The sequence below is a fragment of the Patella vulgata genome, chromosome 5, assembly GCF_932274485.2.
Source record: "Patella vulgata chromosome 5, xgPatVulg1.2, whole genome shotgun sequence".
NCBI classification, from domain to species: Eukaryota; Metazoa; Mollusca; class Gastropoda; family Patellidae; genus Patella; species Patella vulgata.
The window spans coordinates 32,555,868-32,583,709 of record NC_065883.2 but is presented as its reverse complement, the minus strand read 5'-3'; the positions used below and the strand labels follow the sequence as shown (position 1 = coordinate 32,583,709).

General features: G+C 35.3%; 1 protein-coding gene and 1 long non-coding RNA gene across 2 annotated transcripts; both read right to left on the bottom strand.

Moving 5' to 3' along the window:
• Positions 1-882: 882 nt before the first annotated feature.
• LOC126820918 (uncharacterized) lies at positions 883-9,684 on the bottom strand. Its single transcript, XR_007680198.2, has 6 exons — positions 9,507-9,684; positions 7,867-7,966; positions 6,611-6,870; positions 5,052-5,106; positions 3,005-3,051; positions 883-2,316 (listed from the first exon to the last, which is right to left on the bottom strand). It is a non-coding gene; the product is annotated as an uncharacterized LOC126820918 (long non-coding RNA).
• Positions 9,685-13,437: 3,753 nt separating this feature from the next.
• On the bottom strand, positions 13,438-27,166 carry LOC126822511 (long-chain specific acyl-CoA dehydrogenase, mitochondrial). The gene is made up of 9 exons (XM_050551445.2): positions 27,015-27,166; positions 22,750-22,887; positions 22,076-22,106; positions 18,863-18,969; positions 17,958-18,122; positions 17,015-17,246; positions 16,045-16,260; positions 15,473-15,600; positions 13,438-14,696 (listed from the first exon to the last, which is right to left on the bottom strand). Exons 1-9 carry the CDS (start codon positions 27,113-27,115, stop codon positions 14,516-14,518), a joined length of 1,299 nt encoding a protein of 432 aa, XP_050407402.1. The 5' UTR covers positions 27,116-27,166; the 3' UTR covers positions 13,438-14,515.
• Between the last annotated feature and the right edge of the window lie 676 nt (positions 27,167-27,842).

Genomic DNA, 27,842 nt, shown 5'->3' with positions numbered 1-27,842 from the left:
AGGCCATTTAAGCAACCTACCACTTCATTTGCCAGAAAAATGTGTGTGTCACACCTCAAAACGAGAAATCGAGGAAACCAGGCTTTACTCAGCAAATCACGTAAACTGGCATGATGAATACAAATTCGTGCGAATACATTAAAGTTGAAATCCAGCCCTAATTGGCATAGTCACAATAATAACACGCCGCTGATTGAGACGTTACGAGGGGAACTCTCGGCCACGTTAACCAAAGCAGTACCCGTGCTTATGATTTGTACATCGGCTTATTTTAATACTGGGAGGGGGGCGACGAATGGTTAACGCGTGTGCGTTAGATCATAAGTTATGTCATTGAGTCAAGTGGCGTGGTTTTGATTTCCCGCTTGTACGTGAAAAGGAGTAGGGTCGTCTGTCCAGCGTCTCTCTCTCTCTCTCTCTCTACCTCACTCAGATTTGTTAATGCCTCTGTGAATCCGTGCAGGTTTAGTTGTAGTACAACTACACCAAGAATGTCCCAATATATTATATGGTTGGATGTGCCCTAAAATGTGCGCCTCCGTGATAGAAAGCTAGATTGCCTGCCGTGATAATAAAGTGAATTATCTGAATTTTACAGTCGGTTTAATGTAAATTCAGGATAGCAACGTAACTAGATGATGGTATAGTAAATACCAAGGAAGCTATTACCAACGTATATCGATTTTTTTTCCTACATAACGTTAATCAATCATACATCCATGGGATTCGTTTCATTATTTCTCTACCGGCACACTAATGAAGCTAATTTGGGAATTTGTAAATTAGTATATACGTACAGCCAGTCATGCTTTTATTTAATACAATAAAATGATGTTGCACATAACAGCCTCTTTTGTAAACGTGAAAGTTTTACGAGACAGCCTTGCTTTTAGAATTATTTGACGAATGCTTTATATTGTTCGGCTTCTTGACAAGATAATCAGTGAACATATTGAAGTGCTATGGAGGGGGTATCGTTGATTCAATACTCAACCACATTAATCTTTGCACCATAGCAGTATTAGTTGGATGCCATTTAAATAGCTATAGTGTGGAAACTGTAAATTCAGATACATATTTGATTGATTACTTCAAGGTCATTCGTTTGATACAAACAGTGATACTTGATAAGCTTTCGTAGCAATAAAACCGGGATCGTGTCTTTCGTATCAATTTCCTTACACATCACAATAATAGGAAAAATAGAACCCCTTTTAAATAAGCTATATTGTTTACTTTTATACCATTTTGTTATCTGATCTATAATAAAAATTGAGCCTACATTTCTGGTCAGTGTGCACTTTGATACGTCTTTGTGGTAGGATTGTATCGTATATTATGTTAAACCATATACATGAATTTCCAATAAACAAATGTCATTGTGTTTGCAGATGGTATCGATGTTTTTGTGGGTTTCGTTACCATCGAGTGGGGGAACTTGAGTAAGGTGGCTTGCTTTATATTCTCAAATCACAAATCCTCACGAATAACCACTTCTTGTGAATTTGAATTTCGATTGGTTATACATGTATTTGAATAGCGCTAATCAAATAGTATAAACATAAATATCATATCTTCAACTAGTGATCGATATTTCCAATTATATCTCTATTAGACAACACACATGTAACGAATGCAATATTCATTTATTATAAGTATAACTTTATATGCTGTGATCAGGCAATGTTTAGTAAGAAGTCGTTCATCCATCGGGGACTCTATAATCTACGATCGAGTGAACCGGTAATTGACAACTTGTGTTCGAGTCTGCAATATCGACCGATCTCGACACCATTAATATTCCCCTCCAAGTCCTTTATTCCAGCCATTAAAAATACCGCATATTGTTTCATGAAGCGAAATATTGACAGGTTGCGCACTTAATCCATAATTTTATTCTATTATCGTTGCGTCTTTATTGACAGTTAATAATGTATATTTCAAGATGCGTATTGTTTATTCGTGGCAACAAAACATATTAACAAACACACCATTTTATCTGTGTTGTTATGTCTTTGTAATAATTGTTATTTGTGTAAACGGCTTGCTGTTTCGTCTCCAAAACTTTAATTTCGAATGGCAGGTGTCAGATGGTTGCCGGTCCGGTCATCACTGATCGTCAGGCCAAAACTCGATCTATTAAATACTAGTAACAGTAAAAGTCGCCCATGAGATGAGGAATGTATAAGTTTAGACCCTCGTTGTTAAATGTAAAGGTGATAGAGATGGTGATGATTTTGGCGTTGATACAGTTGGCAAAGTGAGTTTGGAACGCGATGCACTCACTAGTCTCTTTTTTGGATAAATTACTGAAGTCTGAAAAAAAATGTAAAATAGCAGGTCAAGCCTCAGTGTCCAAATAGTGCATTTTTTTGTGGAAACGATCTGTTTTGCATCAAATCTATCTCCTCCTACAGATTTTATCTGATAATCATCAAACCTTGACATGTTATGCTACTGATGGCGTTTAACAATTGCCCGAACTATACGATTGACTTTCCAAACGACACCCCATAAAATTGCTCATTCCATAGATTCGAACCAAAATTTCTTCTGTTACTAAAGTGTGTTACCAGGGAACGGTCGAAGTTGCGACCGTTTAACCATTTCTTTCCATGAGCTTCTAGAAGTGTACTATTAGGCATCCTAGAATCAATCGTCTGGTGGGGGGGGGGAGAGTCAGTGAATAAGGCGCTGACTCGCTAACATATAGACCCCTGAGTCGATCCCGGTGTTATTAGCCCTTGATATTTTCCGGGGTGTTTACCCCTAGTCCATGGTGAAGGACAGGCAGCCTCGCAAAGTACAGCGTTTAATCGTTTCGGTGGGGCGAATATTGTACACATAAAAGAACCCTTGATAGTTGGAATTCGTATTAAAGTTGGCTGTCCAATACTGTCCAGGTAACTTTCCCGAATGCCCGTCGCCATTAGCCTGGTTTGTGTAGAAAAGTTGAACGTTAAACCTATTTCATTTCATTTCAATGATGGAGTAGTCTACTTACCGAATACATTTGTCGAAAAGCTTCATTATCACACAACCACGCTGTACCTAAAACAAACAATTCATATGTTATCTGTAGCCTAAATCCATACAAGTTCATAAATATTTTACTTTATAAACGATAGTTCTATTGAATAAACGAGCAATTGACATTTTGATAATCTATATATGTCTGGATTATCGTTTCTTTATGCAATATCTTTAGGTCCAGTAGTTGACGAGTCTGGCTGGATAGACAGCGACCGCCGATAAAACAACCATGACGAATAATAGACACGATCTCATTAACGTGTATTCATTAATAATACTATTATGACCGGGGGTGGGGGCTATTCAGTGGACTAACAACATTGCTCTCTTGTCGTTTCGTGACAATGGTATGTTTTTAGAAGTTTCTTGCACATCCAACGTAAATGAAAATGATAAACCTCCAATTGTAACTAAAATAACAAGCGGTTGTCATACAAGATACGCCCACATTTTGCAAGAGATGGACTGAGGGCAAACTCAGGGGTCATAATCCAGGAAGTTACGCTCCGATATTCATGAATATCTACAGGAATCTAGATCTTCGGGATATAATATATTTTAAGTTTCATCAAAATCCAATTAAAATCCACAACCTTGGTATTACATACGTTTGCAATATTTGCGTACAAGGAGTGGCCATTTTGTCGGGCAGTTCTGTTCCGATTGTTACGAAATTAGAACTCAATCATCATTATGGTGTAACGGTGATATATTTAAACGGTTTTTAAAATCGAATAAAAAAATTGTGACCTCTAGAGGGTCCACAAGCTAAAAAAGCGATTTTTCGTACAATCGGGGGCCATAATCCAGGAAGTTACGGTCTGATATGCGCGAATAGCGAAACGAACCGAGATCTTTGGGACATAGATACATTTTAAGTTTTATCAAAATCTAATAAAAATTGTGACTTCTAGAGGGTTCACAACCTTGGTATTACATACTTTTACACTATTTGCGTAAAGGAGTGATTATTTTGTTAGGCAGTTCGGTCTGATTTTCACGAAATTCGAACTCAACCGTCATTTTTTTTTTTTTTTTTTATAAGCAATACTAGAAGAAATGCCCGGCTTCGCTCGGGGGTCATAACCCCGAAACCGGAAGTGGTAGACTAACGCCACCTGGCCTTTGTTACTCCCCGGTCCGAGCTACCCCTATACCCCAAATTTAAGACTCGGGGTAGACCTAGTGTAGCCGCCAACCCGAACAGCCCTGGGGTCATAACCCCGAAACCGGAAGTGGTAGACTAGCGCCACCTGGCCTATGTTACTCCCCGGTCCGAGCTACCCATATACCCCAAATTTCAGACTCGGGGCAGACCTAGTGTAGCCGCCAACCCCGAACAGACAGACAAGCAGACAGACAGACAAACGACAGTCACAAATATTAGTATAGATTTTATTCAGATTTGTATCTGAATAGGGATTGGGGAACAGGCATAGCCTATATTAAACCCCTCTCCCTGTCAGATATAGATACATGTATTTACATTTTAGAAATAGATAATCAATGTACACGTGCAAGTATGATTATAGTAAAAATATATTTACAATGAGTGTTTATAGTTGTCCCTGGAACCGTCTGGTGATTTCGAAAAACGAGTGGACAGTTTTAAAAATATTGAGTGAGTTTTCCACGTCGTCATTTCCGTGCAATAGAACAGTAGTGTTTCGATGAATAGTCGATAAATTATTTATTGTTTTATTTCGGGCACCGTCATTAGGGTGAAATGGTGATAAATTTAAATGTTTTTTTTTTAAATCGGATAAAAATTGTAACCTCGTCTACAAGCTAAAAACATGTTTTTTCGTGCAATTAGGTGCCAAAATCGGATAAGAATTGTGACTTGTAGAGTGGTCACAACAAATAACGGGCGTCCGGACGGACAGCGGCGACGGCATAATACATCCACATGAATATGTGGGCCTATAAATGCAATCGATACACCAAAGTTATAAGCATGATCTCGTTACATTAAATGCCTTAAGTCAAACAACTATGGATTTAGCTTAGATACAGACCTATCCTTGGTCGAATTTCTGATATCCACGTTGATGTCATTCTACCGAAGTTAAACTGCAAATATAAACAAGAGAATCGCTACCGTTGCAATATACATCCACATTCCAGCTTTGATTGATATGGTTCTGTTTAAAATGAAGAGTATGCAATATGAAATGGCTGCCACTACTGTAATATGACAAGAGACAAAGAAGGCCAGGCGTTGGGTTTGTTTTGCCAAATTTACAGACTAAATATTAACAAAATTGGGTGTGACACAGCCCCAAGGGGTCGGGGAATGCACCAAATTAAATAGTTGCTGTCTTTGCGGTATAACGAATAAATGAAAAGTTTCAAGATGATCCATTCATAATTGCAGCATTTAGACGATAAACACAAGAATTGGGCGTGGCTCTGCCAAGGGGGTTGGATATGGAACAATATAAATAGGTACCACCCTGTAATTTAAATGATTGATATGTGGAATTTGAACAAAATCTGTTAATAATTGCAACCTGTAGAGTATTTACAGACAAAAATTTAATTTAAAAAAGTGGGTGTGGTACCACATCCCTGGGGGTCGGGACATGCACCGAAGCTATGCTTACGGTATACGGAATCAATATCCCAAGTTGTAAGATGATCCATTCAGAATTCCACCCTATAGGCAAAACACCCCTATGCTTCTGGGGATTGGACATGGACCAATATAAATAGGTACAACCCTATGATGGATCAAACTGAAGTGGATCCAAATCTGTTAATAATTGCAACCTGTAGATTATTTACAGACAAAATATTAACAAAAAGCAGGTGTGGCACCGCCCAAAACAAAATCAATAGTTACCGTCCTTAGGGTACAAAAAGAAAAAGTTTACCATGTTTCAAGATAATCCATTCAGAATTGTGGCCTTCAGACGCAAAACACAAAAATTCGGCGTGGCTCTATCCCAGGGGATCGGGCATGCACCAAAAATAATAGAGGTCCTCCTTGAGGTTTAAGGAATAAGCATGAACAGTTTTCAATACGATTCATTAAGAATTGCGCCTGTATAGGCGACTCACAGACACAAAAAGAGAAAATTGGCGTGACTCTGCCCCTGGGGATGGGGCATGCACCACAAACAATAGGGGTGATCCTCAGGGTATAAGGAATAACTCTGCAAAGTTTCAAAAAGATCTGTTACGAATTGCGGCCTGTAAACGGCAAACAAACAATGGGTGCGGCTCTCGGGTATGCACCAAAAACAAAAGGGGTCATCCTTGATGTATAGGGAATAAGTATACAAAGTTTCAAGAAAATCCATTCAAAATTGCGCCCTGTAGGCGACCCACAGACACACACACATGTGGACGTATAAAAAGCAATGTTGATACGATTCAAACATGCAATATCAAACAGGCCATGGATAAGGGCATAGAAAATGTAATTGGCACTGTGAATAATAATTCACCGAATTTAGAAAGTATTATGGCTTCAGGGCCAGGCTACACGAACACTTTTTTTCTTTCCCAAAGAATTACATCAGATCTAACTGAAATCACTTACTTGGCCTGAAAATAAAATATAAAATCTTACATATTTATAAGAATTGACGCCGTATAAAAGTAGAAGCTCATCCAGAACTTGTGTTTTCTCTCTGTGAAGTTGAGGGGGCTCTTGCATTCTGTTTAGTTTACCATCTAAAATGTCAGCTTTGCTTTCTTGACGTTTCAGACTAAACTGTGTTCTTGAAGGTGGGGCAGATTTTGAAAGATTACGCCTGGTTGACATTCTTGCTGATTTAGCACTGTTATATCTTACACCTACTGCTGACATATAGTCAGGATCGGGTGTACCTGGAAAACGTGAAATGAAATGGGGTTTAACGTCCTACTGGTCTACACCGACGTGGCTAATGCAGACGGGCATACATCATGCAGTGTGCTATTAGGGAAATTTTGCCCGGAAAGCGGTGCTCTACTCTTATTCCAACTGTCAAGGGATATTTTACGTGCACGGTTTTTCGTGTCATCCGAACAACTACCTGGAAAGCATATACCATTTTTTAAATTGATCTTAGCTTATGATACTTTTCAGAGCATTCTTTGCTCGCTTTGTTTCAAAGAAGTGGCTATGTATTGACCATTGGAATAAAGGGGAAACAACTCCACTTCCAGATTATATGACAAATAGTCTTTTGGGCCGTACAAATGTGCATATAAGGTCATATCTTATGAAAATGGAACTGATCATAGTGTAAATAATATAAAGTAACAGCTGAAATGTATAAAAAATGTGTTGTAAGTAACTATAACATTTAACACCATGTGGTCGAGGCCCTTTTTCAAAAACAGTATTATCTTAGAATGTCATTTAGCGATTGAGCACAATAAAAAAAAACACTTGTCGAAACGCCATGCTATATGTTTACAAACCAGTGACTGTTTTCCATATAAATTGTGTTGGAGTGTTTAAAAAAAAATAACTATAACCTCTTAATACTTACCAGTGGCTCCTATATCTTTAAGTGTATATTGTATTTAATAAATATCTTACAGAAATTAAAACGTACATGTAACTATATTAGTACATAAGATAGTAACTTACCGTTGATCACTTCTGGGCGGATGTCGATCAGTTAGTAAACATTATAAGTATAACCTTAGTAATACATGTATATACCAATCGAACTATGTCTAATGAAAATAACCTCTTTTGTGTTTAAGTATAGACCTATCAATTATCATTACTTATATATCATAACACTATTGTGTAGAAAGTAATTTGTATATATACGCCGATAATAAAATCTGACACTCGCGAGCAACCAATGGCTCAAACAATATACTTACTTGTCATTTTCAGTTCTAGGTTTACAAAGGGTTAAATGGACTTTTAGTTGGCGTTCCGGTCTTTGTGTGTCGTTAATCCATTAACGGTTAAACCATTTATCTGAAAACACATTTAGAAATGAAAGGAAAGAACTAAAAGGGGAAGAGGAATTTTTTCAAGGGCAGTGCCATTCCACCATCCAGTCTTATAAAGCTTGTTGGGAGCCGTCGTGGCCCAGTGAGTAAGACGTTGCGTGTTCGATCCCTGTGTTTACCGAGAGGGCTCATCGGAATTTCCCGACATGGTTCCCCCTTGTCAGTGGTGCAGGACGGAGGATCTGGTCCAAGCAAACATTCCCTCACAGCACATTGTATGGCATACGCCAGTCTTCATGAAACTATTCGGTACTAAACAGTCTAAAGGTTGTTGTGGCACTACAAAGAAAAAAAATAGACGATTTTTTTTCTTTACAAGACCAGTGGTCACCGCAGTCCTAGGATTTGAATCTGATGGATTTGTCCATCTTGGACAGTCTCTAAGAAAAGGTTTATGAAGGAAATACGAAACAATTTAGAGGAAATGAACCGACGGATACAATTCAGGCAAAATGGGCAGAAATAAGGTTATAATAAATTCAATTTCTGAGTGGAAAATGCGTTACCGAGCGCAGGGGGGGGGGGGGGCATACTGACCATTTTTTCGTGTAAATTGGGGTGAATGTGATGTGACGTCTCAGTACATCAAAATATATTTGATTTCACATTCTTTTTATTCAAACTTGTATTATTCTAACAAAATTCGAGCGGGGGTCCTGCAATTTTGAGTGAAGTTGACAAAAATCCATACTGTAGCACATAGGAAATGTTAATGATATAGGTACAATACTTTTTGAATTATTCCACTATAAATAGTGTAGGGAATACTCGGTTTTTCTTGGCCACCTGATATAAAAACAATATTGCATGGTAAACTGAAATGTCTATGTACCTATGTATATGGTATCAGTAGCTCAGTCATCTGAAACACGAGCCCAAATTACCAAATCCTACCAATTCTGACAAATATAACCGGTCAATGATGAAAGTTAACATTATAGTCAATAGGTAAATCAGTGGTGACCTGGGATCAAAAACAAGCGGCAATGGCATTCCCTTCCGAAAGTTTCATATAAATATTCTTGTTACCGTTTCCAGCTTATTACTCGAAATTTATAATAATCATTAGTAGTCTATTACCATGGCAATATGTTTTGTTTTTATCTGTATGCAGTCCATGGACAGCTATTATAGTTATTATGTCTAGAGCAGAACTACGTTTTATTTTGTTCGTAGTTTTTTCATATTTACATTCCTAACATTTATATCTGAAAACCAATGCAGTGAAATAAAATGTAGAAAACTTCATCTTCACACACTGATCAATAAAATATAGCCAACATTCGTAATGTTTACCTAATAGAAACCTATAATCATATACATGGACATATTTCGTATTTACTACCTACCTTGAAATTTTATCTACGCCACTGTACCTACATTGTATATACCCATTAAATAGTCATTATTCAACGACCAATATAGTTATTTGTCACTATTTTATATACCCATATATTCTATTTAATTGAGTGTTGATATACTGCGGTATATTGTTGAATACTTACCTTTTTATGCTGTTATATTATAGCTGTAAAGGGAGGGCGATATACCTTCAAGCAAAGTCCTTTATCTTATTCCAATATGAATACACACATATAAAAACAGAGTATAGTGTTTAGACTTATGGACGGCTGTGTTCCATGTCATGGATATGAATAACGATATGGCTTACGGGTCAAGGGGTTTAAGATAATCTGTGTACTATATATCCGCTATGGGTATTTTTGGAAATCAATCTTTAAAGGGGAGTTCAGCGGATTAGTAATCGTTAAATTATTATTATTTTTTTTAAATCGCCTACTTATAGGTTCTCTTAAACCTAAAAGTTGTAAATTTCAATTGTTAATTAACTATTCAAAAATATACCAAATCAGTACTGTGCGTGTCTGACTCAATGGACATTAAAGTGTATAACACAAGAGACCCGGCGTCGTAATTATCATTCTGTTAAAAGACCTCTCTTAAAGATGCATTATGTAAGAGGTAAATCTTACTATTGCATGTCTTTATTTTGACTTAAGATTTTATAAACTATTAATTAGACATATTTTATTAACATTAGATGGTCGAGATTTTTCAAATTTAACAATAAAATGCTACGTTATATCGCCGAACAGTCATAACTTCGCTCAGAATAAATAAATTATAATGAAATTTTTAATATTTTCATTTTTCATTATCTATTTTTTAACTATTGGAGCAAAAACGTCCAGCTCTTTATCTAAATCTTACATAATGTATTTTTAATTATTATATCATTTGGCAATTCACTGGAAAGGGATATAAGAGCCAATTTCTCCATATAGCAAAGATTCTGGATGTGGTAAAAATAATCGCCCGAATACTGACAGGTACAATCCTCAAGCAAAGCTTTTGAGCATTAAAGAGCTGACGGTGCTCGTTTACCAATGTTTTGGTTTACCCTACAAAACAGCAAAAAGTTGAGTTCCACTTGAATAAGCCTACACAATAAGACGTGCGTGGGCCTGTTATTCTATATTAAGACACAAGGCAGTCTTTAAGTAATAATAATAGGATTTTTAAGTTAATATGTTACTAAGCCTTTTCCTAATCCTTCATAAATCAGAAATTATATTGCTACGTAACACCCCCCCCCCCCCTTTAAGCAACAGCGAATAGTCTTCGTAGCCTACGAATACTGCCTATCGTTTCGTTGGCAGTGATTACGATTGTGAGAATTCTGACAAAGCAGCAGCATTAGGATACACTAAAATGATTAATAATTTGACGGGAAAGTCATACGGGGTGATTAAATACGATGAATGGTGTTGCAAATAGATTCTCATTGTCAGTATAGTACATGTCTGTACGCGGATTATTCGTTTGGACCAAGTGTTGAAATTTTGCGATGGTTTAATATAAGAGATGAGTTATGTGAATTTCGGTTATAATAGTTTCCTTATATAGTCTAGTTGTGTTCTATTCTGATGTTTTCATACATGTACAAGTGTTTTACTGTTCGTGCAATATTCAAATTTGTAATCGAAATTTAGTTGAGATTAATATGGAATTAGCATGCCAGTACAACTGCATTTAAATAGCGTAAACTAATTAATTTCTTCGTTCTTTTCAATCAGCAATTAAAAACAAAAATGTGTGTTGGCTATTGACACGCGTATAATTAAGTCACTGATTGAGATCTAACAACAACCAATCGTAACAATAGAACACGCAATGTTGCGTTATAATCATATAATTATGTTCAGTGGTATTTACGATTGGTCTATAAACTATAAAGTTACTGTTTTGCCGGCCATATTGTTAGAGTCATTCTATTAAATTAGTCCCCGCAATGATGCAATTAAAAAAAACCCCAAGCGGTTGTCATGCAAGATACTCCCACATGTTCCAAGAAATGGGCCGAGAACAGGGACATTCAATATGGCCTATCCTCTCATATTATTGTCCCAATGCTTCACATCGCATATAAAATAAATCTATTAAAAAACTGTATCCTCTATCGCATACACAAGGTCTTGGGAAAAGAGGGATAACTCCAGAATGCTAAATATTGGTAGGGTTCGTCGTTTCAAGACCCCAATGCTTAAAAAATCAAATTTGAAAAAGAAAATCCGTTAAAAAAATTAGCCTCTATCGCGTTCAGAAGGCTTTTGGCAAATGGGGTTAACTCAAGATTGGAATGTTGCTTAATGCTGAATATCGCTGGGTTCAACCTCTTATGAACTCAATACTTCACACCAAATTTGAAAACAAGCCAACAGGGAGACTGATGTCTCCCGCCGAAATCCCAGAATAAATAGATGACACAATTGCACATTTATCTATACTCGGAGTTTCATCGTTGTCACTCATTTAGAACCAAAGTTATCGTGTTCCAAAGTCTCAAACACTCCAATTGCTTATCTGTGCTTACTGCTTAGCCATAGTATTCACCAAATAGACACTACACCAAGTTTGAATATTCTACCTCAATTAGGAGAGCTATTGTGTTCCAAAGTCTCGACCAATCAGATCGAAGTCTCTATTTTGCCTAAGCAGAACATGCTCAGCATCGAACTTTGTTAAGTTATTGATGTAATGAATATATACACAAAGTTTCACCACTATCACTATATTAGAATCAAAGTTGTCGAGCTCCAAAGACTCCAGAACCGAAAATGCTCATTATCGAACTTATTCAAGGTATTGATGTCATGAAAATATACACCAAGTTTCATCGATCTCACTTAATTAGAACTAAAGTTATCGTGTCCTTACCGTAAGCCGAAAATGTTCATCTTCGAACGCTATCAAGGCATTGGTCTAATAAACACATACACCAAGCTAGCTCAGTTAGAAGGAGAGTTATTGTGTTCCAAGAAAAGTCTGACAGACGGACAAATCAATTTTAATAGTCCCCAAATGAGCTGTTAACAAGCGGTTGCTATGCAAGATATGCCCATTTTGCAAAAAATGGATGGGCAACAGGGATAATCAATAGGGCTCATGCTCTCATTATTCCAATGCTTCACATCAAATTTGAAAAAGAAAATCAGTTACAGATTCAAGATTTGCCGTTATAATTTAGTTTATAAAATACATGCTTATAAAAGCTCGGTTTTAAAAGGCTATTGCATAGTTGTAGGAAACTTGTCCATACAGGGGACAATGTAAATATTCATCTGAATCGGACAAAAAATATGTTGAGAGGAGGCTCCACAAACGGGGTCCACATTTAACATTTTGCGCAAAAGACAGGGGACACAACTGTGAGCATTGGGCAGGGGCGGGAGCAAGCTTTGTACGTGATTTTTATACAAAGAGGAGCTATAATCCAGGAAGTTACAGTCCAATATGTGCCATAAACCCATTACAGAGCATGTTTAAATGCACATTTAATCAAATGTTGAGTGGTGGGGGTTTTGTTCTGCCAGGGCAAACTCAATTTTACTCCCAATTCATTCCTACAACCTTTTTCAGAGCACAAAACTTATGTTTGTTTCAAATGTATTAAACCTGTTGCATTTTGGTTTGAAAATGAAGGGGTGGGGGGCACGGTGGCTATATGGGTAAGAAACTGACTCGCTAGCCTGGAGGTCAGGTGTTCGATCCCTGCATTGGCCGAGAAAGTTCATCCAGATTTTCCGGCGTGGTCCCTCCTTGTGAGTGATGTAGGATGGAGAGCCTGACAAGGACAGCTGTCTAGTCATTCAGATGGGACAAAAAAATGAGGTCCCGTGTACAGTTGGAATTCGATATAAGAGTAGGCCGTAGTGCCGCTCTCCGGGCAAAATTTCCCTCATAGCACACTGTATGGTGTATGCCTGTCTTCATTAGCCCAGGTTAGGAGCAGAACAGTAGGATGTTAGACTTCATTTCATTTCATTTGAAAATGAGGAGCACCATGAGTGAAAGGGAGGTAACAACATTTCTAGCACCAAAGGAGACTAAGTTATTAAAATAATATTAGAAGCATTGGATTCATATTATTTATTCAACAAATATATAAATAACAGAATTAGATTTATACAAATTTACATCTTCAAAAATTTCAAATTCAATCAAAAATAAGAAACTGTCATAATAAGTATACAACAATATGAAGATTTCAAATTTCATGAGGATGTATCACTGTTGCCAGACACAAATGTACCCGTATACAATAGGATTTTCATTTATGGTACCGGCAGTACATTAATCACTTATTACTATAAATCAGAGAATATGAATACAGATATTTAAAATTCAATAGAGGTTCAGCCCTACAATTACAACAAATTGCATGTAACAAACTATTACAACTCCAGAAACTTTTTGATCTAATACTATCACAGAATCATGCCTTATACAATATAATTTGCTATCTTGTACAAGATCATTCCCAAAACAGGTTTTTGTAATAACAAAAAGGGTTTCTATTTTAATGTAGATGCCTCACTATGATGGTCATGTTTAGAATTTACTGACATGTGGATCAATTTAAAAAGATAACAGAATGAAAAAAATGGGCAGAGATCTGCTTTGAAAATTATTAAAGGGGCATTATGTAAGATTAGATAAAGAGCTGACAGTTCTCACTATGATAGTTAAAAAATAGATAATGAAAACAGAATATGCTGAAAATTTCAAATTGCTTCACTCTGAACCGAGATATTAGCGATTCAATATATGGCTAGCCTCAATCGTCATTACTACCGTTGGACATTGGTACGATAATAAACAAAGTTTCGATTATCCATTTTTACGTTTTTTTCATCCATCACAAAATGTATTCAAATCCACTAAATATAGCAGGCTAACGATGGCATTGAGAGTTGATTATGGTCTTGATAAGTTAAATAATGTCTAATTTATAATTTAGATAATATTTAAGGCCTAAAGAAAGACCTGCAATAGGCAGATTTAGCTCTTGCATAATGCATGTTTAACAGGATTGTTGTTTAAAACTATTTATTTTCAAGATTTTGTCATTTTGCAAATTTGCATTGTCATTGTGTTAATGGTGTAAACTGTTACAATTATTTATCAATCATATTATATCTTTAAGATCAATTTATTTATCAGAAATAATCTGTCTAGCTATCAATTCTTTCATGATTTCATTACTTCCACCATATATAGGTTGAACCCGAGCATCTAGGAAAGCTCTAGCAATTGGATATTCTAACATATAACCCCAACCACCATGTAACTGTAAACATTCAGTAGCTACTTTGTTCTGCAAGTCAGTTATCCTGGAAGAAAAATAAGTCACAACACTCCATGAGATATCTGTTCATCTGAATCGGATAAAAATTGTGACCTATAGAGTGTCCACAAACTAAAAACGAGATTTTTCGTACAATCAGGGGCCATAATCCATGAAGTTTTGATCTGATACATGCCAATATCGAAATGAATTGAGATCTTTTGAAGATAAACCTATATTTCAAGTTTCGTCAAAATCAGATAAGAATTGTAACCTGTAGAGTGTCCACAAACAAATTGTGGACGGATGGACAGACAGACAGGGGCGACGTAAATATATGTCCACATGAAAATGTGGGCATATAAAAAGAAAATCTTGTATTGAGTTGCCATGTAATCATAGATATGTAACAGATTACAGTAATGGTCTCATAAAAATATATAATGATGTTATGATATCATGGTAAAAAAACTTTGAGTAATTTGACTTCATTTGAGCAATGTTGTAGGTCCTGAAGGTTTTATGGACAATATTGGAAACTCCTCACTAAGGCCCAGGTCTACACATTAATACCTCATTTAATCTTTTTTTAGAGCATAATAGATTATAGATAATGATTCTGATACTGGTAGACTTTGTGCTGTTTTGTAATAGGGAATTTGTCTCGTCAAACCAACATTTTGATATTACTCCAACTGTTAAGAGTTTTCATGTGCACTATCACTTTCAACACAGGTCTCAACACACTTGCCTTGTCTAGCCTGGAAGTTTAGATATTTTCTAATCATACAGTTTAAAGTGGATAATTTAAAATATACTTACCAATATTTAGCCATACTGGCTGTAGATGAATCAAGACCTCTTTCATTATGAGTTTTTAAACACTGGTCCACAAAAGCTCTTCCAACACACACCTGTGTTTTAAGTTCAGCTAATTTATGCTGTATAGTCTGCAAAAGAAAAGATGGTTTGAAACAATCTGATGCAATAATATGTTCTATATCCCCATTTCTATAATTGTTCTTTCATAAGTATGTGTTATAGTTTATGTTGATGATATTGAATAATGTACCAATTTTTTTAAAATAATAAAAATATTAATCATAAAAAAACTGTTTTAGTGGTTGCAATATTTGAGAGAAATCTGTAAGGGAAGTAGATAGTTTTAACCTATGTGTAGAGCTGCGATTTGTCATCCATATGGTGGAGAGGTAACATTTTCAGTGGGTACAGTATTTGATTTCGAGATAAATTCTTTTTTATTTTGGATGGTAAATTAATTTAAAACAGTTTTTGGTAAATAACGATAATATGAATTTCAGTTTTAAAACAGAATTCTGACTTCAAACATGCTATTATAAACTGTTATCATTATGCTAACATATATTACAAACCTGTAAATTGGACAACGTTTTGCCAAATGCTTTTCTATTCTTCACATAGTTTCTAGTTTCTTCAAACATCCATTCACAGTTAGCTTGTCCCATGGCTGCTATCAGCAATCTTTCTTGGGGAAGTTCATTCATTAAGTAATAGAAACCTTTATTTTCTTCACCTAATAGAGCACTTTTTGGAAGACGAACATCTTCGAAAAAAAGTTCTGCAGTATCCTAGAAATTAATCAAAATATTAACCAGAATTACTAATAACCACAAGGACGAGAAATTTGGATACTGAATATCCTAGTTTACATATAGTATTTATGGTAGAGTAGTCAGTCATCTCAATTTACTTCTAGCAGTGAAAATATACTTCTTCAATACTGTATACTAAGGAGCAATGGATGGAGAGTACCAACGTGCATAGCAGGTGTCATACATGTACATTGGGCAATATATGCTTACTCTTTCCACACAACTGTACACTTTTTTACTAACACCTGTCACTCACAAAAAAATCTGGGACATTTCAGATGAAATGAAATGGGGTTTAATGTCTGGGCTAAAGAAAACAGGCTTGCACCATACAGCGTGCTATGAGGGAAATTTTGTCCAGATGGTAGCACTACAGCCGACTCTTATTTCGAATTCCAGCTGTCAAGGGTTCTTTTACGTGCATGCCAATCTGTACACTGGACCTCTACCTTTCTTCAAACGACTAGAAACTGTCCTGTACCATCGCCAAGGGGAAAACGGGCTGGAAAATCCCAAAGAACTTTCTTGTTCAACACCTGGTTAGCCAGCCAGTACCTTATCCACTGAGCCTCCATGGCTCACCCTTCACACGAGCCAAGTGGCAAGAGGTGTTCTGAAGAGAGTGAACATAACTGCTCTGTACTCAACACCCATCCAAATTATAGCTACAAGGTACATACTTGCAAGAGTTTCTGAAGACCATGTTGAACTCTTTAAAATAATTACTTACCTGAGCTTTTAATCCAATCTTTTTTAATTTTTTGCCTTTGATAAATCCTGGCATTGTAGCTTCTACCAGAAATAAACTAATACCATGTGCTACAGATTTGGCTGATGTGTTAGTAATGGCTACAACAATACACACATCTGACATATAACCATTGGTAATAAAGACTTTACTACCATTTAATATATAATCATCACCATCTTTTTTTGCATTGGTTCTTATTCCCTGTAGATCACTGAAAATTGTAAATGGATGAAAATTTGAAAGAAAATTAACAATAGGTGACTGGAGGATAACAACTGTTTTTGAAAGCAAGTGTCATACTAAAATAAATTATCACATACAGTGTCATGCACTTATTATACTACATACTAAAATGTTACGGCAATCTATATCACCCAATTTTATAATAATTTTATCACCCCTTTTGACATACCGGTAGTATATAACATTCACATAAGTATAGCTTATACATTTATGTGCATACATGATTCAACAGGTTTACTTGACTAAAACAAAGGAATAAGCCTTTATTGTTGATAAAGCTGTAATTAAAGCTTTCCTTCAACAAAAAGCTGATCTTACTTTTTTTCAAGTAAACGCTAAAGTAGTAAAGAAAATAAATGGCATTTTAACTTTGTAAATGTTTTTTGTGTGGGTTTTTTTTTTGTTCTAATCTAGGCCCATTCCCTAATAGTCATCTGTCAATATTTGTCAGAGCCGCTGTCTGTTGAATCAAGGTATTTTCAATATACTCAATGTGTAAATATAGTCAACATTATCTAAGCAATATTTATTTCAAACATGGCTCATTGAATAGATGTCAGGGTAACCCTAATTAATTCTTTTGCCAATAACTTTTGAAAAAGGCACTAGTAATAATCTGAATCCAAATTTACACATTAAGGAGATATATATTTTAAACACCTCAAACAATCAACATTACCTTCCAGCCCCAGGCTCTGTCATGGCTATAGCCCCAATCCATTCCCCCGATACCATTTTAGGAATGAATTTCTCTATCTGCTCCTTGGTTCCATAGTGTGTGATATATGGCATGACAATATCAGAATGTAGGGTAAACCCTGGACCTGTACAGTTTACATACATTCTGAAATAAATTGATACATACAGATAATTTAATACTTTACTATAAGAATTATCTATGTACTGTTTTTGGCAAGACAATGGATTTACAGCTCACTCTGCCAAAAATTTATTAACTTATAATTTTAAGTATTTATTACAAGCACAGGATTAATTATAAAATAAAATAATTAAAATTTGATTGGCTTCCAGTACTTCTGGATGCAAACATTTGTTAAACAAAAACATGTAGTGTTCGAGTTTGAAAATCATCATCTTATGATCAAAAACACTTTTTCAATTTCTGATCACGTCTCAGTGCTCATGAGTAAGGCACTGGCTCACAGAGGCCCCTTGTTCAATATTGTTTAATACTGAGCGACATACTACTAGACTTCTCTAGCAATGATGACGACTAGAAAAGTAAGACGAAACGTTGCTCAGTAATAAACAATAATTGTATTCCATAGAATTGTGTCCTGTTTATCTAAATGCCATTGAAACAAATGCCTTTGTCAGTGTTGCAGAATTGAAGATCTGGCATGGAGCAGTGTCTAGTCGATTGGGTGGGACTAAAAGCCAAGGTCCTGTGTACACATTGGCGTGCATGTAAAATAACCCTTGATAGTTGCAATTTGAAATAGGAGTAGGCCGTATCTCAAGAGTAAAAATATGTACTACATGTACTTTAATATAAAGACTTGTTATTGTGTAATTATTAAAGATGCTCTAGTATAACACACAGAGTAAGAAGAATGTACATACTGTTCTTCCCAAGTAATATCTGTTGACAGGAAATCCCCACCTATTCCACCTAGTTCAGCTGCTGTATTAACTCCCAATAAACCATTTTCTCCAGCTTTTAACCACACCTAAATTAAAAATTAAACATATAATTATAAAGCAGTTATATTTCCAGTTGTCCAAATCTTGCGACTCTTTCCCCAACCTGTTCAATTATCCACAGATTAAAAGAGTGGGACAGTGTCAGTACAATATGGAATACATAATTCTAAATCATTTGGTAACAACGGACGTAATTGTCAATGGTTCAAGATTGTCGCAGGACCCTTTCTCTACCCACATCCCCTACCTTCTCCATGTGTCATGAGATACAATTTTATAGGCAAAAAGAGATATCAGGAAAAAATAGAATATTTTTAAGCAATAAATTAGAGACAGGCTTTTATTTGAAATCCCACTGGCAAAAAAATGACCGAGAGTAGATATCAATTATGTATGGCATCTGTATGTTCACATCATTTTTGTGGAAAACTTTTTAAAACCCTTCTCATCATGTAGGGTGGCCTCCTGAGTGTTGAATAATTAATGAGTGGCTTTGATTTACAACAATATTTGGGCTCCCACAAAATTTGTCAAAACTAAAACATTACAGATTGCTGGATCATGTCCACTTTTTAAGAGTTGTCCCCCATTTTTCAGCTGTAATTTTTGTGAATGTTGACTGGTTACAAATATTTACTCAGTTTCCATAGTCATGAAGCATATACCATGATAAAATTGCATTTGAGCTGGGCGATATCCATGGAAACAAATATCGAATAGTTTATAAAATGTCTAATTTATTGTTTATCACCGTTTATCACCCTTTACCTGCACATAAACATGCATAAGAAATTGGACACACCGTTTCAGTATTCACTTGACACTTTGTAGTCACTATTTTTAAACATTAGTCATTAATATGTATCATTTTCAAAAGATCTAGCCATGAAGACTTGCTAAAAATGTTGGTCTATATTTTCTTTGAATCGCATTTAGTAATTGGAACATAATCAAAAACACACTTTTATGGATAACAATTACTATGGTTTATTTCACTGCGACGTTTCAACAAGGTTTCACAAGTCGTTTCAAGCATATTTGTGTATATGCTTGATAACGACTTGTGAAACGTTGCAGTGAAATAAACCATAGTAATTGTTATCCATAAAAGTGTGTTTTTGATTTTGGTTGGTCTATATTGTTGTTGTTTATTACAATTTTATTGTACAATAGGTTAGTTGTGATATTATGGACAAGTTCATTTAATTAAGATTATTTACATATAAAGAAGGAAGAAAACAGGTAAAAACATAAAAAAAGGTTATCGTTTGTCTATCGCGTGTGTATGTTTTTATAGCTACGATTGAAGGATATTCATTTACGCATCCAGACACGTTTTATTCTAATTAAAGCGTATGTATTTTTGAAAATGAATTTACAATACAAGAACATTTAATTTTATAAACCGTGAGTGTTATCTAAAAGAATCAAACAAAAATTTATTGGAAAATGGACCACCATGACACATAGACAATCAGTCTAGCAATACTCTCAATATAGTTGGCATTATTTATATTTTGGCCATATCTAAGTGATCATGGGCCTAATTATGGCCTAGAGTGTCCACCAGTAATTGTGGCCGAAGTGTGATGGACTGACGGACAGGGGCAATGACAATATACGACCTTGGTTTTTATTTCTGTGATGGTTTTATATATCGTAAAACCGAAATATCGAATGGATGCAGGAAGTTACCATTTACACTATTTGTGTACGTGGGGCGGCCATTCTGTCCAGCAGTTTTGGTTCGATTTTCACGAAATTCAAACTCAGCTGTCATTAGGTTGAAACGGAGATATATTCACAAGTTTTTTTTTTAAATCGGATAAAAATTGTGACCTCTAGAGGGACCACAAGCTAAAAACGTGATTTTTTGTACAATCAACGGCCATAATTCAGGAAGTTACAATCCGATATGTGCGAATATCAAAGGAACCAAGATCATTGAGTTATAAAGATGAATTTCCAGTCTCATCAAAATCAGATCAAAATTGTGACCTCTAGAGGGTCCACAACCTTGATATACCATATTTTTACAATGTTCGCATACAAGGGTCCAGGGGCGGCCATTTTGTCTGGCAGTTTTGGTCCGATTTTCACGAAATACTAACTGAACCAACATTAGGGTGTCACAGTGATATATTTGATACATTTTTTTAAATCGAATAATAATTGTGACCTCTAGAGAAACCACAAGCTAAAAACCTGATATTTCATACAATCAGGGGCCATAATTCAAAATAAGATAAAAATTGTGACCATTAGAGTGTCCACAAGCTAAAAACCTGATTTTTCGTACAATCAGGGGCCATAATCCATGATGTTTTGATCCTATACATGTCACTATCGAAAGGAACCAAGATCTTTTGGAGATAAACCTGTATTTCAAGTTTCGTCAAAATCGGATAAGAATTGTGACCTGTAGAATGTCCACAAACAAATTGTGGACGGACAGACGGACATCCAGAGTATTTTATCTAGAAAGAACAAAATTATACACAGCTGCCTTCTCCTCGTGTCCAGTGAGCTCAATGTCCATAAATATCTAAGAGTAAGACACAAACATGAGGATATACCAAACATTACTTATTACACTGTCCCTTACATTCAGATGTGCGTAAATGATTCATATCTCATTTGTCCCCAGTTCTTATTTCATCACACACTTTACTTCATGGCACCCTGTTTTTATTTCATCACACTTTGCTTTATGGCACAAAAATATATTTCAAATGAAATTTTTGAAATGGTTCATTCATACATTTTTTGATATCTCCAAAAGACTTTACGATTATTAATTTTTGGATCATCATTATAGTGAAGCACATACATTTAGGTCAACTCACTAAACATGTAATTTTCACTATTTTGATTGCAAATGTTAAAATTAATTTTTTTTTTTATAGGAGAGGGGTTAAATAGGCCATGATTGTTCTCTAATACCATTCATCTATGAATAAAATATTGTTTATAAAAAAAACAACATAAAGTTGATTCTGTCGCACTTTCGTTATCTATTTTTACAGTTCAGGTCCAAAAACAGGCAAATTTTCTAGTATGGGTTTGGATCTCAAAAGCATTTGTCAGAAACACTGAAACATATCAGCTAGGTAAGAATACTTGTTTACTTACCTCACGACTAACATTTCCATCTTTTTCCCATCTGCAATCATAATTAATAATAGAGATTTAAAATCCATTCAAATGACATCATTTTTTCCTTTTGTCATGTGTGCAATTTTGTAGGAGAGTTGCAAGGTCAGTTGATTTAATATCGTTAGCTATGATGTGCAATGCTACAAGACTTCTATCATAAGGGGGGGTTGGGGGGAATGGATGGCCGAATGGTTAGCACTTGCACGCTGTATCATAAGCTCTGTCATTGACTCAACTGGCATGGTTTCGATTCCCCAATAGTACATGACAAGTAGTAAGGTCGCTTATCCAACCTCATGGGTTTTCTACAGGTACTCTGGTTTCCTTCCACTGCTAAAGACCCCTAAGTGCAAGCGAATTACTGAAATAAAATTGAACCATGTGTTAGTCCCGAAATGAATTTGTTTGTCGCGTGGATGTTAAACCCCATTTCTCTTTCTTTCTATAATAAGAATTATCTAGACAGTAGACAAATCTTTTCTAAAGTATTAAATATCATGCAAGCTTATATCGTAAAGCTTATATCATAAGGCTCCTTTCCCCCAAAGGCCTTATTATTAAATAGGTTGTATAATTTGTAGTTGACAATGTCTGTGACAGTATCGCTGCTTCTTCTCTTGGTTATGTATTAAACAAATTTCAAATCTTACTGATCATGGTTTGGAGCTACTTCATCTTGCATGAATCTTCTAACACTTGTTCTAAACATGTCATGTTCTTCTGAAAATATTCCTCTATTACCAATATCCATCAAATTAGATGATTCACCGATTTCTTTTCTTGCATTTCTGAAATAAATAACAGTATATGAGAACAACATTAGCAGTTGTGAATTATATAATAATTCATATGTGGACAGAGGTTAGATACCTTACATGCAATGAGGCGTTTCATTCAGTGCATTTCAATGTCTAGCCAACAAAACTAGATCATTTCTGAACTAAATCCATATACATTAATGAGGTTATAGTCTATAGTAATCATTTCTCAGGACATATCTGCATATGATATTTAAAGCTTACACTACAAGACAACTCTAAATGTTCTTTCTCCATTTTTTGTGTAGGCTATATCTAAATGACAAGACATGCTGATGAATTGAATTAAATATGATCAATACTTGAAACTTGAAACCATTATGTTTCATAAAAGCTGACATAATTAATTATTTATATTAGCTTCATTGATGTTCATATTAGCAACTTTAATAACAATTTCAAAACCTGATCTTGTTGTTTTAATCAGAACACTATCATTTTGCTTTGTTGGCTTACTCAAATTCAATCTGATCTGGGGAAGGGGAATTATGTCGCAGCAAATGTCTGGGATATGGCATATCAATGAAAAAATTATAATCCAATTAACCACTCGTTTTATATGGTATGCTACTTTGTCTTTTTGTTTTAATATAAAACATATTCTTCCATAGTTAATTCTTTATTTCATTATGCTGGGGAGTAAAGATGTATTATGTAAGAGCTAAATCTGCCTATTGCAGGTCTTTATTTTGGCTTCAAATGTTTAGACATTTATTAACATGACAATCCTATAATCAACTCGCCACACCAACGGATGGTCGAGATTTAAATGGGTTAGAAGTATTTAGAACACATGTGAGATGTAAAATTTTAAGATAAAATTGATAATCAAGACTAATGGCAAGTACCGTTGCTAGGATAATTTTTATGAAATATTATAGAAAGAACAGCCAGCTCTTTATCTAAATCAAAGTAAATCTTACATAATGCATCTTTAAGGAATCAGTCAGTAAACACACACACACATCTGCATTTGAAAAACTTTAGTGTTTTGGAGAATTCAAATAGGCATTAGGGCAGGTCTATATTTGCAACTTTGAGTGAAGATGTCTCAATGAATTATGGTAGAATTTGAATGAAATTGGTGTAAAGTGTGAAAACACTGACTTCAAGAACATCGTATAGACTTCCTCTAGTATATATGGTCACTTTATGTGCTCTTTAAATTTCTATTCTAAAAAATGATTATCATCAAGTTATTTAAAATGTGTAAGTTCAAGTTCTTGATCTTCTATAGCAAACAAACACACAAACAAACTTTCCCATGTAAATTATTATGCATGAAGTAAGAAGACGTGTTTGGTCAGCAAATTCTGAAATTTCAGGCAGATGTGGAGTCAACATATATAAGCTTATCACTTGTTTTGAGACAAATGTCATATATTTGCAATTTCTAAATCTGTGGGACATGAAGCATTTTTAAGGATATTTGAGGTTGGTTTTTTTTTTTGTCTCTAGTTTAAATGAAACAGCTCTTCACTGGTTACATGGTAATTATTTTCTGTAGTTTTGCCACATGAATATTTCCCAGAAATGATTCAGAAGGGGTCAGGGGCATACATGTAAGTAGTCCCCCTCCCGCTCCATCAACAGAATGTACTTTCTTTCAGATCATAGTTGATCGATCAACCCAAATAAAGATTCCTGACAATAAAAGTTGTAGGACCCAATCAACCAAATACATGAAATTTTCAAACAGTCAAAGTGAACACATGCCTGTGACAGCAGGTTGGTTTTAATTAAGAGAAAGAGAGAAATGGGGTTTAACTTCCACTCGACACAAACTAGGTCATTTTGGGACTAAAACATGGTTCAATTTTTTTTCAATAATTCGCTTGCACTTAGGGGTCTTTAGCAGTGGAAGGAAAAAGGAGGACCCGGAGAAAACCAGCGAGGTTCGACAGGCGACACTACTCCTTGTCACATACAACTAGGGAATCGAAACCACGCCAGTTGACTCAATAACAGACCTTATGATACAGCGCGCACATGCTAACCATTCGCCCATCCAATCCCCAAGAATGGTTTTAAGTGCATAAGGCTTTCGTCATCAAACATTGGCTTATTTCGCTTAAGGGGCCTTACAACATTTAAATTTATTTGAAATCTTCATTTCAACTAATGAACTATAAAAACTGAAAGAAGTGTTTTAAATGTCACTAACAGCCCAGGGCTAAGAGCAAGTTAGAATTTCCTTTAACTGGTTAACACGTTAAAATTTTTAAGTTAAGTTAATTATCGAAGCTCCTAAAAGTAAAACATGGTCATTTTTGTACCAAACCTTTTTCAGAGAGTAAAAAAACTTATTCTTGATCATTATTTTTATTCCGGACTCAAAATTCAGGATTTAGTGGCATTAGACAGGAAACTTTTTAAAAACATTGAATTTAATTAAATGATGCTTTCGGCCTTAACCCTTGAATCCGAGTGGGAGACTGGAGACCAAGATTTCAACCGGAAAACGTAACTAAAGCGACTTGGCACTGTGATCTCTGGTCACTCTTAGCTACGAGAACGTAACTAAAAACGTTGAGATATACTGATGTGTTTTAGCTGCGATTGGGTGCTTTTAGTTTCACCTGGCAAACTTAATTTCTTTATTAATGCATGTACCATCTTAAAAATAAGTTAATTTTATACTATTAGTACTTATTACACATACGCAGCCCAATCTACTGAAACAACATTCGTTTATCAGCAAATATTGACAATAAAGTAAAACAAGCGTTTTTATCAAAATTGATACGGACATTCATAATTAGGCGAATTTCCTTTATAAATAATATAAGTTAACTGCTCTCACTCAGTCCTGGTGACCAAGTTTTCCAATATAAATATACAATATAGTAACAGAACATTTCGACAAGTATTCTCTTATAGAAATTAGCTATTTTTCTTCGCTCGCAGTGAGACGACCGGTCATTCCTCTTGCATAACAATTGGCATCGTTGTAAAGCGGATATTATTGTTTAAAATTCTCTTATCACAATGGGTCAAAAAAATGAGAATGACCAACGAGCCGAAATGCAACGATTCTTGAGTCTGCCATTGAGTATCCTCTGAATAATGTTGATATTTACATCAAAGCCAAAATGCACGAAAGTGAACGTAAACACTGACTATGAAATTGTCATTTCTATAGGGACTCATATTTTGATAACGTCACGGTACCTGAAAATAATAATAGACCTATCGTACACGCAAAATCTTATTTTAATTCACGTGTTAAATGAACACGCGTACAGCTGTTGCAGCTTCTTTGATGATTATCCAATCAACAATCTTAATCCCCTGACCACTAGCTGGCACTAAGGTGCTAATTAATTGATGAGATTAACTGAGTTAATCTCACTAAAGTTATATTATACACAACCTGACTACTAATGTATAGATTGTTCTTCAGTATAACACTATCATGTGAATATTATGCCGTATGTGTTGTGGATGTTTCGTTACGAAAGGAGTGCATTTATTAAAATTTTCGTCGTCAGCACCCTTGAAATCCTAAATAAAAAACATATTAAACAACAAAATATAGCAAATAAATTGCGGAAATAGTCGGGTCAAATTTTTACTACGATTTTCCTCTTCAGCACCCCTGAAAACCCATGGAAAGATATATTCAACGACAAAACAGCAGATAAATGGCCTTAATTGTTGCTATGGGGTTTTGTTTTGGAACATATCAAATCTTTGACTTGCTTTTTCTCAAAACTTACCTTTGTGAGTTGGGTAGCTTCTAATGGACACAGCTCAGTCAATTTTTGCCCAATACAAACAAACTATACATCAAATTGAAGGTAATGAGTTGGAAAATGTGAAAATAACAATAACTCAATTTTCAAAATTTCCTCATTGTGACTCAGTATGCTGTGGGGGGTCACATATGTCAAATAAGATCTAGATCTAATGTAGCCAAATTCTAATAGAATCCAGAATAGAATCTACTCTCATAGGCTATTTCAGTAGGCTATTAATACTAGTACTAATACTATTAGTTATTAGTATTTATCATTTTCCTACCGATGTAGATCTAGGCCTATTGTATTATACTATATATTTTCCCAAAACATTATCGAAATAAAAGTTAACCATACTCCTTCGATAATAATGTTGATGTAACTGAAAGCTGCCTGGACAGACATAACTTAGAAACAGCACTGCATTGAAACAACTTTCTCCTCACAACAGCAGCCATTCTGGTCGGGTACAAAGTTCTGATTGAGTTCGTTGGATAAGCTGGTAGACTCGATCATCTAGTCGTTCGAACTTTGCTTTCACCCCACGAATGGGGTGATGGGTTAGTATAATGTCACGAAATCACAGTATGTAGTATTCATCAGAGATGGAGACCAATATACAAAAACGAAATCCATAACCTATTTTTATTTCCCACTGGCATATTTACTTTTTAAACAATAGTGAAAACTACTGTTGGTTGTTTTATTCAATCCAAAGTTAAAAGACAAACAAGATTGGAAATAATGTGCCAGTGGTCAACGCCAACGCGAATGTCGATTCAAGAAGGCTTGATGATCTAGATCAAATGCAGACGAATTTTCAATTGGTGGTTATTCGGCTCCATGGATGTTCGGCTCATTACGTATTGGGGAACATACCGCCAATAATTTTTATAAATCCACATTTCAGTAGGCCTACTAAGCAGTAGGCAATGGGTTCGATCATTATTGGTGACAGCTTGAAATTGCTTATATATATCGGAGCAAAGTCTAATTAATTACTTATTTTATCGGTTTTCTTGGTAAATAAAGTGAAACTTTAGTTTTATAATATAGTATGGAAGATTAAATAGGCCTAACCTAATTTTCTTTTATATTAATATTATTAAGTACAATTTAGCTGCCCGTATGTAACACTTCGTGTGCTGCTTATAGGCTATTTCAATTTGTTCATTACAAATTGAC